Below are 13,927 nucleotides of genomic sequence, written 5' to 3'. Positions count from 1 at the left end.
CATCCTTCAATGACCTGGTCAGACTTTCCTACAGTAACTGTCTGTCTCTTTCAATCTCCATGGTCTGAAGACTTTCCTGGGAGACATGGCAAACCTTCTGGCAATGGCATGTATTGATGTGCCATCCTGGATGAGTTAGACTGGTTTTTACACTTCTGTAGGTTCCAAGTATTGCCTTACGCTGCCAGTAGTGATACTGATCCTAGCCAAATGTAAAACTAGTGTGGGGGGAAAAAAGCAATCAGAAAAAATGAGGAGAGGAAAAAAATCTCAGTGGCCTCTTCCTGTAAAACCATTCCTTGTCTCATTGTTGCCCTTCTAGTGTACCTGTTAATGTAATTAACTGATTTATAATCCCATTTGCTACTCTATGTACAGTGGGGCAAAAAAGTATTTAGTCAGCCACCGATTGTGCAAGTTCCCCCACTTAAAATGATGACAGAGGTCAGTAATTTGCACCAGAGGTACACTTCAACTGTGAGAGACCGAATGTGAAAAAAAAATCCATGAATTCACATGGTAGGATTTGTAAAGAATTTATTCGTAAATCAGGGTGGAAAATAAGTATTTGGTCACCTCAAACAAGGAAGATCTCTGGCTCTCACAGACCTGTAACGTCTTCTGTAAGAAGCTTTTCTGTCCCCCACTCGTTACCTGTATGAATGGCACCTGTTTGAGCTCATCATCTGTATAAAAGACACCTGTCCACAGCCTCAAACAGTCAGACTCCAAACTCCGCCATGACCAAGACCAAAGAGCTTTCGAAGGACACCAGGAAAAGTATTGTAGACCTGCACCAGACTGGGAAGAGTGAATCTACAATAGGCAAGCAGCTTGGTGTGAAAAAATCAACTGTGGGAGCAATCATCAGAAAATGGAAGACATACAAGACCACTGATAATCTCCCTCGATCTGGGGCTCCACGCAAGATCTCATCCCGTGGGGTCAAAATGATCATGAGAACGGTGAGCAAAGATCCCAGAACCACACGGGGGGACCTGGTGAATGACCTGCAGAGAGCTGGGACCAAAGTAACAAAGGTCACCATCAGTAACACACTACAACGGCAGGGAATCAAATCCCGCAGTGCCAGACGTGTTCCGCTGCTGAAGCCAGTGCATGTCCAGGCCCGTCTGAAGTTTGCCAGAGAGCACATGGATGATACAGCAGAGGATTGGGAGAATGTCATGTGGTCAGATGAAACCAAAGTAGAACTTTTTGGTATAAACTCAACTCGTCGTGTTTGGAGGAAGAAGAATACTGAGTTGCATCCCAAGAACACCATACCTACTGTGAAGCATGGGGGTGGAAACATCATGCTATGGGGCTGTTTTTCTGCCAAGGGGACAGGACGACTGATCCGTGTTAAGGACAGAATGAATGGGGCCATGTATCGTGAGATTTTGAGCCAAAACCTCCTTCCATCAGTGAGAACTTTGAAGATGAAACGAGGCTGGGTCTTCCAACATGACAATGATCCAAAACACACCGCCCGGGCAACAAAGGAGTGGCTCCGTAAGAAGCATTTGAAAGTCCTGGAGTGGCCTAGCCAGTCTCCAGACCTCAACCCCATAGAAAATCTGTGGCGGGAGTTGAAAGTCCGTGTTGCTCGGCGACAGCCCCAAAACATCACTGCTCTCGAGAAGATCTGCATGGAGGAATGGGCCAAAATACCAGCTACTGTGTGTGCAAACCTGGTAAAGACCTATAGTAAACGTTTGACCTCTGTTATTGCCAACAAAGGTTATGTTGCAAAGTATTGAGTTGTATTTTTGTTATTGACCAAATACTTATTTTCCACCCTGATTTACGAATAAATTCTTTACAAATCCTACCATGTGAATTCATGGATTTTTTTTTTTCACATTCTGTCTCTCACAGTTGAAGTGTACCTCTGGTGCAAATTACTGACCTCTGTCATCATTTTAGGTGGGGGAACTTGCACAATCGGTGGCTGACTAAATACTTTTTTGCCCCACTGTATATGTTTTTGAGCACTATATTTTAAAAACATGGCAGACAAAGGATTACATGTAACCACTGCCACTGAAACACAAAATTGCAGGTTGTCTCTGAGTTGCTGCTGTGACACATCTTTAATAAAGCCAGTCAAGGGTTTTTAGTCCATTCATCAAGTAATTAGTTATTTATGTTCGAGCCACACGACTAATGATAATGATAATGAGGGCTTTACTCTGTGACTCATTACCCTTAAAAATGAAGACATCAGGTGACAAAGCTGCTGTTGTGCTGTGGTTTTAAAAAAAAAAACCATCTGCTTCATGATGTGCAAAGCCTGTTTCCACACCTACGCTGCAAGTGCTTGACCATATTTAATGAACACTGAACAACCTTTTTTGGTAGAGGCTTTCATGAAAAGTCCTCTGATACCACTGTATCCACTTTTAGCATGAGTGGTAACCTATAAACACTATTCATGTGAGTGCTGTGCTTTACCCATTAAGCAACTCCTACATATTTCACATTTAACAAAGCTAAAACTTCTCAAACCCTATTCAAACACTATCCACAACTTATAAGTGACAGAAGGTTTGGATTGCATAATATTTGTGAGATTTTCATGAGCTGGTGAGGTTAGTTTTTTTTTTTTCTTAATTAGCTCAACTCTGTTTTTCTTTTTGTTTTTCTTTTTGTTTTTCTTGTCCACTGTGGGCATTGCAATACATTTTCGTTGCAATGTTTTTGTAATATTGCCTTATTAACGGTTTTGTGAGTATGTAAGCTGAAGTGAAGCAATATCAACACATGTCGTGCCATGTTTCTGAGATCCTTTCATCCTCCTTTACTTTTTTTTTTCATCCTCCTTTTTTTGTTCAGTTTTGATCTTTATCAAGTTCTGAGAGAAATCTGATCCCAGAACTGCTTGTTCCATGTCAGTTCTGTCTGTGCAGCTTCAAAGATCTTGATAGCTCTATTAAGGACTCTGCTATTCCATAAATAATACATCATAAATTCAGCCAGTCTAGCATTTTATTTATACTGGTTACTCTTAAACTGTTTATTCTTTATCAGGAGCATTCAGCCAGAACTGTTCACCTTTTTTGTGTGTTTCACTTTATTTCCTTTTCTCTTACTGATGATTTTTTTTCTTTCCTTTTTTTTTTTTCTCACTTCTGCATTTGAAGGGACTGCACACCTTATTTAAAAGCAGCACACATTCATTTCAGCACCAGTTTTAATAACACAATGTATGTGTGTGTGTGTGAGAGCGATTATATCAAATTTGTTTTTCTTGTACTGTATGCTTGAGCTATGACATGGAGCATTTCTTGTAAGAATCACTTCCGTGTGTATATCACACATTTCTATTTAAGATATGTGTTGGTGTGAGGCAGGTTTCAAGCTGCTGTTTAGTGCATTCTGTGTGGTGTTATGGGTCTAACCATGTTATTCTGTGTGTGTGGTCTTCTGAGAATGACTATGCTTTCATTTGTAACAGCATAACTATTCCTTTTTTTTCTTCACATTACCCCGCTTTGTGTGTTCAAGTGCTTTTAGCTTCTGTGTGTCTGGGTCATCTGCCACTGAAACATGGCAGGAAGCTACGGTTTTTCTATTAGCTGTGGTTGAGGTGTTTACAGTTCCATTTATGCGTGTGAGATGTGGACAGAAAACACTGCATCTAATGGCAAGCAGGATATTTTCGTTTGTGTGTGGGTGGCTTCTGTGCGGATGTTCGAGGCAGACAGAGGAGAGAGAGAGAGGGGGGGGAGGGTGAGAAATCAAGTGGATATATGCACTTCCTCAAAGCCACATGAATGTCCTCTTGTTTCCTGCTCATCTGTGCTTTAAAAACATCAGTGTCGCCACACCTTTGACAAACATCTGTGCTAATTCATGTGACTGTGTGCTTTGCCTATTTTCTCTGTGTTTTTTGACACGTCACTGTGTGTTCATAGGTGGATGTGAATGTACTTAACTGTTGTGGGTTTTTTTTTTTTTTATTCATTCATTTCATTAATTTTGTTTGAGAAGGCACAATTTTGTTTTGTGGGTGTGGTATAGAGCACCTTGTCAGATGACAGTTAGGGGTGACAGAGATGAAAGGACAATGAGTCGTCTGCTGTGATGTCTTGGACCAACATGAAATGGAGGCTTCAGATGACCTGCCAGGTTAAATGTTAGGGGCAGATGGGAAGAGTTTTAGAGGAATCTCTAAAAAAGTGGTTTTCTTTTTTGTGAGGGGGAAAAAAATCAATAATTTCATATCACTTTCAGCAATCAGTACTAAATCTGATGCAATAACTATCGTTAGTCTGACTTTAAAGGCTCGTTAGAAACCAAATCACTGGAAAGAGGTTTCACAGTTGTCTTGGAGTCATATAGCCTTCACATTAAAGAACAACCAAAATTGTAGTAATTCCACATATTTGATTAGCTAGTTCAGCGCCCTTTCACTGAGTTATTTTGTGTGTGTATTTTCATGTCATTATTGAAAAAGCTAATCATCCTTGGCATTCACTGTGTCAATGTGCTGGCCTCATTCAAATGAAGAAGATGAGATTTTCACACAGGGCTAAGGCCACATTCAGGCCAGCAGCAATCTGACACAAAAAAAATAAAAGATAAAATAAACAAAGCCTCTTCGTTTAAACGGAGTCAGTCCATTGAATCATGGATTTGTACCACAATTAACATTTATCATTCTACAATAAAAGATGTACATTTGTTTTGGCTTTGGTCCCAATATATAGTGTTGTTTTTAGCTGTCTTGAGTATATCAAACCATAATCAGGATTCTGATTATATATAGCAATGTGCCAACGCCACTGCATTTCAAGGATTTCAGGAACGTTAACAGTCAAGGGAAGACTTCTGGACAGTGACTGTATCTTCGTGAGTTGGTAACAGTTGCTGGCCTACATGTGTGTACGTGCCACCTATAATGCATCCAGAGGCAAAACATTTGCTTGTGTGTGAAAATGAAAAAAGTGAAACCAGGGTGGAGGACGGTAAGAGGGGGGTTAAGGATTTCCTCCTGCCATGGAGTCTGCTTTATTAACTGCATTACATGGCATCCTGTGACTACAGAATGTTCTCTTCCCATTACAGGAAAAATATCGGTGGTGCATAAACTGTGTGATACAGGAAAGGCGTGCCAATGTTACATGATGGGTACTGATGTACTCTGTGGGATGTCACGTAGTAAGACTTTGTATTTTTTTTCTTTAAGATTTGTAAAGGCTGACAAAAAGCTTTGTGTATAGTTTAACTTTTTCTCATTGTCTACAATTTTCCTAAAATTTCTCAGCTTGGTGATAAAAGCTTTAATAACTACAAATGTACAGTCAGTTTAAAACCCAACTTCACATGTTATGCTATATATAGTAGGGCTGGGCGATATGACCCAAAATTCCTATCTCGATATTTTTTAGCTGGATAGCGATATAAGATATATATCTCGATTTTTTTTTTTTTTTAAAGCCATAAGTTAAGAACAAAAAGAGAGTTCTTAGTCACACTGTGTCCCAGATGTCACACGGGCACTTTTATTTACATACAGCGTAGATGTACATGAAGAAATTACTCAAAAATAAATTATCAGCATTTATTAAATAATCATGGTCCATAAATAAAAGAAAACAATGTTGTTTTTGTGCATAACAAAAAGCTCACAATTGTGCAGTCAAAATGTAAACTAATAGACGCTGAGCATAATAACAAAGAGACAGATTTCACAGCTGCACCACGTCTCTGAACAGGTGCCATTTGTGGTCCTTATACACACACAGTACGTATCACTCCGCGAGGCTCCTCCTCGGTAGCCGTAATTCTCCGACAATCCATCAAGCGGTGCAGCTCCGTAGCTTAGCAAAGTCATATTAAAACATTTTTTGACAGATTGCTGAGCGCTGTGTACCACATAAAATCGATTCGCGGTCAGTAAGCACAACCAGAATTCATACATAAGGCGCACTGTCGATTTTTGAGAAAAGGAAAGGATTTTAGGCCGTGCAGCCCCTCCGGGCTGCATGTCGTTAGCGCGGTTAGCTCGCTAACATGTTGACGCCGTCCAGCCCCACGCACGGTAACTCGCTAACGGAGATTTTCCGCTTTCATCTTGTCATTGCCTGCAGGTGAAACTATGGGGGAGGGGGAGTTGGGTTCAGTGAAGGAGAGGCGAGGCCGAGTAACGTTGTGTAGAGACAAAAGTGGACGAAAGAGAGGCAAACCTGCGGCTCCACAAGTATAATTCTAACGTAACATAGACTATATCGATATAAACGATATTGTCACATCTTATATCTCGTATGAAAATATATCGATATTTTTAAAAAACTCGATATATCGCCCAGCCCTAATATATAGTACCGAGAGTGTGTACATGCAAAACAGCAGTCGTAAACTAATGAGAGAGATGCAGATGATGTTGAAACTCTTGTAAAACTTGATGCGTGTGCAACAAATTCAGCATTGATGTTAGGCGCACTAATGCCAGTGAATGTGTCATGCTTGGCAAATTTGAAGAATGGAGCCATGAACCAAACGGGATCCTAATGTTGTTTTTATGCTCGTCCATCGCTGGTCTTGCCTGACAATTTTCACATCCATGTGTCATGAGACACAATCTTTGTGGCACGTCAGCCAGTTGTGCGCCTCCTTGGTTTTTTGGGGGGGAATTTTTGCGGCAACCCCTGTCATACCTGGATTGAAGACACGAGTGTAAGATTATGCCAGTTTTTACCACCATCTTAGAGACAGACACAGAGGGAGATGTTGCAACTGTTTGTCAAGTGTTGTTGTTTTTTTGTTTGTTTTTTTTTGTTTGTTTGTTTTCCCCAAAGTTCTTTAAAAAAATCATGTTTTCAGTGTCTTGGCTTCTGGTTTTGTCTTCTCCTCCGTATCCGTGCGTTTGCTGCGATATTATCTGAGTGGCTTCACTTATCGTTTAGGAGAGTAACGCAGCGGCTTCTTGCGCCTTAACAGCAGGTGTAAATGCCTGCATCTGTGTGATGACGATGCAGCAGTGAGCCTTAATGAGGAAGAGGTTAGCTAGTGCTTTTCCAGCTATTATGAAACTGTCTGGTGGATTGAATGGCTTGTTATACAAGGGTCACAATGCCCGAGGTTTCCTGCCAACAATAGAGAGCGCAGCTAATTCTGGTGCTCATGGAAATGATGTTTTTGATCAGACATCTGTGATTTGATTTAGAAGCGGAGGTGAGGCTATTTGTGATCTGTTTTCTCCTGGGGATCCTTTTGATCGTAAACATCACAGCCGCCGTTAGCATTTTAACCTGGATTGTGGTTCTAATGAACTTCCCTTTTTAAGTAAATCTGCTGCAGTCAAGTTATCAACAATATCGTTGAATAATCAATGATTAGCATTTAATAGTGCTGGTTTGCCATTAGACACTCACATTTGTGTCTTTTATATTGCATCTCATTACTTGTGGAGTAAACTGTGGCCAAATTAGGAAGCACTTCATAGATTGGACAAGCACATGTACTTTGAGTACAGGCTGTGTTGATATTCTTGCCTTCCTATCAACACTTGAGCACACTCAGCTCACACAGTCTGCCACCTCATTATCATAGTGTCTAGTTTTTCCCCTGCTCTGCTTGGCTCAACCAACCAAACCCAACCAGCTACTCCTATCAAGCAAAAAACACTGCCAGCAGAACTGTTGCAACATTCCTGCCATGACTGACCTCTGACATAAAGCGTAGTAGACACGATTTAATCTCTGAAATTATCCTTATCGTAAACTGTGAGTTTTTAGCTCCACTGACCCCTCTACATTAAACAATCCATGTTTCCGTGATTTTGTATATCTTTTATATACCTGATAATGCCGTGCACCATCTTTTAACATGCTTCTAACAAATTATAGTTAGAAGAAATTTCCTGTGTGTGTGTGCGTGTGTGTGTGTGTTTTTTGACTGGCACACTGGAGTGCCTTGCCTGTTAAACGTTAATTGTATCCAAACTGCCTGGTGGGGGAGGGGGTGGAGGGATGTTAACTGTAAATGAGCTGAGCAGATGTTGACAAGATGTATCAACGAGGAGTGAAAAGGTGTTCAAGACTCCACGAGACTCACCATCCACACACTGACAGCTATGTTCACCTCCTCCCAGCAGTCGATCCTAACCCACCCTCTCTTTCTTTAGACATCCTGGTATATTCTTCCTCTCTTCCCTCCACCCTCTCCTGCGTCCCCATACTCTCTTTGAAGTGAGGACAGTATGCAGGAAGTAAGCCGGAATCGATTGCTCCATGCATTAGGCTAGGAATGTGTGACATCCTCCTCCTCCTCTTAACCCTCCTCTTCCTGCCTGTCTTGATCTTCCTAAAACATCTCTCATTTATCCCCTTGCCTTCCCCGTCCCCCTCCTTTTGTTCTCTTTGGTGCAACCCATGCATCACATTATTATTGAGTACAATTTAACTTCTCATCATTTTTGTCTGGATTATTGTTTTTCTTTTATTATAATGTGATTGGCTAAGCAATAACCATTCTACAACATAACTGTTTGGACCAACAACAAATCAGTTCATATATTTATTTAGCCAAAGCTGTTGGTTGTCAAGACCAAACAGTTTTAAGATGCCACTGCTGTAGTTTTAGTTGTGGAGTGAACTTAACTTTAACTATTGGTGGTTGTTGTTGTTGTTGTTGTTGTTGTTGTGTTTTGTTTGTTTGTTTTTTAAAGCCCTGTGTTAGACTGGCAACTTGTTGACGGTGTAACATCAGCCTCTTCTTTGTGACTTGTAGGATAGGCTTCATTCCCCCTGTGACCTTGAACTAGATAAGTGATTCAGAATATGGATTGAGGTATGGACATTTTATTTAAAATTAGTTGATTTATTGAAAAATAATGGAATAATCATCCAAACAGGAAACAATTCGCTTGCCCCGGGTCACTGATGGTTCATTGTTACGAGGCAAATTAACATAATCCTTCGTTCTAATTGGTATTTGCTTCAGTTGTTTGCGTCTGAATTTTGTAACTAGGGACCTGCCCACTTCACTTCAGGCTATTTTGCCCGTCATCACTTGATGTTACTAAATGTCACTGCTAGCCCCTTAAGGCATGTGATCTGCAGAATTACAGTAATGTTTGGAAAGAGGTTACGGAGCTATGGTGGTTTTTAAGCAAAAGCTTTTGAAAACTAAAACATGCTAGTTTGAATCCCGACCTCCTAAAAGTTAGGATAGTTGCCCTTGAGCAATGATTGGTTCTTTAGAATAGATATTTATCTGCTGTATAGCTACTGTGTTAAATGCCTCTGCTGTAATGAATGCACTGTCTCTAACTCTGATTACACTGAATATAATGACCCCCCCCCCCCCTTCTTTTCTCTCTCTCATTGTTCCATTGTTCACTTTCCCTTGTTATGTTCTTCTTGTGAAAGGAAAAACAAACAAACATTGCATACAAAATCAAAGGTCGCATTAAATACAAAATAGTTTTTTTTCTGCTTTGCTCTGTATCTGTAGCTCTTCAGTGCAAACAGCCTATGAACTTGTCTTTAGCTAGCAAGGTAGTCAGGCGGTCACAAAGTCTGCCTTTCAGTCAGTAATCCAGTAGTGTGAGTCATCCACCTACTTCAGTCTGCCAAGTTGCAACAGGCTCAAGGCCTCCTTCACTGACAGAACAGTGAGATAGCAAGCATGTTGGCTATCTCTGCATAGTGTTATGTATTATGATTGCATATCATCCAGGATCATGAAAGCCTCTGATGTATTCTTTCTGTCACTGTTTGATACATGTATATTTCAAACACGGTAATCTACTAGTATAGTAGAACTTTAAGTTCAAAAAGTAGTTACAATTAAACTCCAGTTGATACTTTGGTAACATCCAATACTTCAATTCATATTCCAGTTGATTTCTGCCATGAGTTCAGCGTCATTAAGAAGATGCCAGGTACCAACAGTGTTTGGAAAAGACAAAAATAAGGGGGGGGAAGCTGCTCCATGGACTGCCAAGACTAACGAAGACCAAATGTTAATTTGCTTGAAAGAGCACTCCTTTTGGCACGTTGTGTATGATGTCAGATAATGGAAGAGAATGTAATTCTGACATGATTTATAGTATTCTTTGAGTGCGCTGATGCATCCCAGATAAGGCCCACTGTAACTAATGTTAAACCATCCCCTGTGCCACAAACTTTTGTCTGGTTGAACTTTATTCTTACTATGAGGATTGAGTGATACAAAGGTATCTTATCAACTCTCAACTTAAAAATTAATTTCCCACATGAAATTAGTTACAGGAGGCCGAGCCTTTATTTTTCAAGACTTTCATTTCAGCCTGAACCTATTTTTTTTTTTTTTTTTTTTTTTTTTTTTTTTTTAATCAGGTAGATTTCAGCTTACATGTCAGACTTAAAAATAAAAGTGACTTAATCAGTCATTTCACTGCAAACTGAAACTTTAATTCCTTTAACAGTTTGACATTTAACGTCATTCAGATGTTTCTTCTACTGTTTTCTATTTCTTTCTGACTCCTTTGCTGTTCCAGCAGGATGCTGAAGCAAGCACTTGGAAACACCTTGTATTTTTTAAGAGTTCTTTGTTTTCAGTGGCCTGTTCTGAATTAAATGTCAGAGAGTCACAATGAGTGATTTGATTTAAAATGGGTTTCTCGTGTGATACAGTGCATTTGGAACATAAATGGAACAAAACAATATCCACACAGTTTGCGTTTTCTCCTGCTTTCATCTCCAGCTCTTAAACAGTTGGCCCCGCTTGACACCCATGCAGTCTGCTGCTGCTAACAGTCACCACTATAACGGTTTGCCAGAATGTCATGTTGCCAATTCAAGACTGGACGGATGGATCGAGGGTGGAAGTGCAAGTAGGGCAGAATCGACTGCTGAGAATGAAACGAGGGCTAACAGAAAAGAAGGAAAAGGAAGACGAGAGGAAGAAGTAGAGATGTCGCAGACACACCCACTGGAAGTTCTCTCTGGTCATCCATCAAGTGTGAGCTCTACCCTGCGGCACATTGTTCAACAGCTGGATATTCTCACACAGGTCAGTTATCAGGCAAAGCTTATATACAGTGGGGCAAAAAAGTATTTAGTCAGCCACCAATTGTGCAAGTTCCCCCACTTAAAATGATGACAGAGGTCAGTAATTTGCACCAGAGGTACACTTCAACTGTGAGAGACAGAATGTGAAAAAAAAAATCCATGAATTCACATGGTAGGATTTGTAAAGAATTTATTTGTAAATTAGGGTGGAAAATAAGTATTTGGTCACCTCAAACAAGGAAAATCTCTGGCTCTCACAGACCTGTAACGTCTTCTGTAAGAAGCTTTTCTGTCCCCCACTCGTTACCTGTATGAATGGCACCTGTTTGAACTCATCATCTGTTTAAAAGACACCTGTCCACAGCCTCAAACAGTCAGACTCCAAACTCCGCCATGGCCAAGACCAAAGAGCTTTCGAAGGACACCAGGAAAAGTATTGTAGACCTGCACCAGACTGGGAAGAGTGAATCTACAATAGGCAAGCAGCTTGGTGTGAAAAAATTAACTGTGGGAGCAATCATCAGAAAATGGAAGACATACAAGACCACTGATAATCTCCCTCGATCTGGGGCTCCACGCAAGATCTCATCCCGTGGGGTCAAAATGATCATGAGAACGGTGAGCAAAGATCCCAGAACCACACGGGGGGACCTGGTGAATGACCTGCAGAGAGCTGGGACCAAAGTAACAAAGGTCACCATCAGTAACACACTACGACGGCAGGGAATCAAATCCCGCAGTGCCAAACGTGTTCCGCTGCTGAAGCCAGTGCATGTCCAGGCCCGTCTGAAGTTTGCCAGAGAGCACATGGATGATACAGCAGAGGATTGGGAGAATGTCATGTGGTCAGATGAAACCAAAGTAGAACTTTTTGGTAAAAACTCAACTCGTCGTGTTTGGAGGACGAAGAATACTGAGTTGCATCCCAAGAACACCATACCTACTGTGAAGCATGGGGGGTGGAAACATCATGCTATGGGGCTGTTTTTCTGCCAAGGGGACAGGACGACTGATCCGTGTTAAGGACAGAATGAATGGGGCCATGTATCGTGAGATTTTGAGCCAAAACCTCCTTCCATCAGTGAGAACTTTGAAGATGAAACGAGGCTGGGTCTTCCAACATGACAATGATCCAAAACACACCGCCCGGGCAACAAAGGAGTGGCTCCGTAAGAAGCATTTGAAAGTCCTGGAGTGGCCTAGCCAGTCTCCAGACCTCAACCCCATAGAAAATCTGTGGCGGGAGTTGAAAGTCCGTGTTGCTCGGCGACAGCCCCAAAACATCACTGCTCTCGAGAAGATCTGCATGGAGGAATGGGCCAAAATACCAGCTACTGTGTGTGCAAACCTGGTAAAGACCTATAGTAAACGTTTGACCTCTGTTATTGCCAACAAAGGTTATGTTACAAAGTATTGAGTTGTATTTTTGTTATTGACCAAATACTTATTTTCCACCCTGATTTACGAATAAATTCTTTACAAATCCTACCATGTGGATTCATGGATTTTTTTTTCACATTCTGTTTCTCACAGTTGAAGTGTACCTCTGGTGCAAATTACTGACCTCTGTCATCATTTTAGGTGGGGGAACTTGCACAATCGGTGGCTGACTAAATACTTTTTTGCCCCACTGTATATCAACTCACAATATCGACAGCAGTGGAAAAACATTGAAGGAGGACAATTTTTTCCCTCTGAAGTGTTTAAGCCCAGCATCAGGTTGTTTACTATTCAACATTGCTATGTTGCACAGGTCTAATAAAAGGTAAAGAAAAGCAAACGGTGGAGTGAGAATATTTGATTTAGCTGCCCACTTCTTTGTCTGTTTGAGAAGTGTCACCATTAGATGGACAGAGACATTTCCTCATTTTATGTTTTATGACATTTGCAGACAGAGAAGAAAAAAATTGAACACATTTTCAGTTCTGCAGTTTTATGAGAATTGTCTCCAGAAATAAAAAATGTGCTGCTGAATGTACTTTGTTTCACAGACATTATCATCTATAAGAAATATTTGGTGCATTTTCTGATTCCCAGAAACAAATGACACCTAATGAACTATTAAATAATCTTTGTAATATAAATATTTAAATTTAAATCACTTCTGCTGTCTCTACTATCTCGACTATCTCATGCATCAAGGCCAAAATGAATAATAATAATAATGATGATAATTTGAAAGCCATGACGATTTCTCATTTACTTTTGTGTTTTGTTTTGTTTTTTTCTACATTGGGAAAGGATTGATTTCAGACTGAACTTTGCTCTGCTTTGTTTCTACATGTATAATTATTCTCTGACTTCTCTGTAATTATCATGCTTTCCCACCCCCACCGCTTCACCTCATGCAGACTGTTTCAGTGCTGGAAGAGCGTCTCACCCTGACTGAGGACAAGTTGAAGGAGTGTCTAAGCCATCAGTCTCAGATTCTGAAAGACCTGCGAGCATCTAGAACGAGGCGGAGGACAGAGAGTGAAGGGACAGATGAATCTTCTGTTCATTCCACTTGAGGACAACTTTGCCTCGTCTCAGACAGCAGCACAAAGACATGAAGTGTGTTGTTCTGCTAAGCCCCCAGATTGCCAGATGTGTGTGTCAATTTAAATGCCCTCCATGGTGGTCTTTCTCATAGGTCAATCAGGATTCGATCAGTGGTTGCAGTGAGTTTGTGTCTGACTGCGTGCTTGTACGTGTGTAGTACCAACATAGTTTTTCCATGCCTTTCGGTACCTCTTAAAGACATCCAGCTGCACAGAAGAGCTGCAGCTGAATATATATATGTATTAAAAAAAAAAAAAAAAGTGCTTGTCTGCTGTGTGTATTTACCTGTTCATTTGCAGGTGTTTTAGCAGTTCACTGCTTCAAGAATAACATCTGTTTTGATTGTAAATGCTATGCCATGCCATTTTAAACCCCAAGTT

At 40.7% G+C, this 13,927-nt stretch overlaps 1 protein-coding gene across 1 annotated transcript in view; it reads left to right on the top strand.

Annotated features, from left to right (window-relative positions):
* The window catches only part of poc1b (POC1 centriolar protein B), a 48,595-nt gene extending 35,079 nt beyond the window's left edge, over positions 1–13,516 (top strand). The window contains exons 11-12 of the mRNA XM_085357757.1: positions 10,699–11,007; positions 13,358–13,516. Of these exons, the coding sequence (XP_085213883.1) occupies positions 10,699–11,007; positions 13,358–13,516 (468 nt within the window). The remainder of the gene's footprint in view (positions 1–10,698; positions 11,008–13,357) is intronic.
* The last annotated feature ends 411 nt before the right edge of the window (positions 13,517–13,927 follow it).

This window comes from Diplotaxodon limnothrissa, linkage group LG7, assembly GCF_057381915.1.
Source record: "Diplotaxodon limnothrissa isolate DT_005_m linkage group LG7, D_limnothrissa_male_GT1.1, whole genome shotgun sequence".
Lineage (NCBI taxonomy): Eukaryota > Metazoa > Chordata > Actinopteri > Cichliformes > Cichlidae > Diplotaxodon > Diplotaxodon limnothrissa.
The sequence above is the reverse complement of the archived record's forward strand: the minus strand, read 5'-3'. Positions and strand labels throughout refer to the sequence as shown.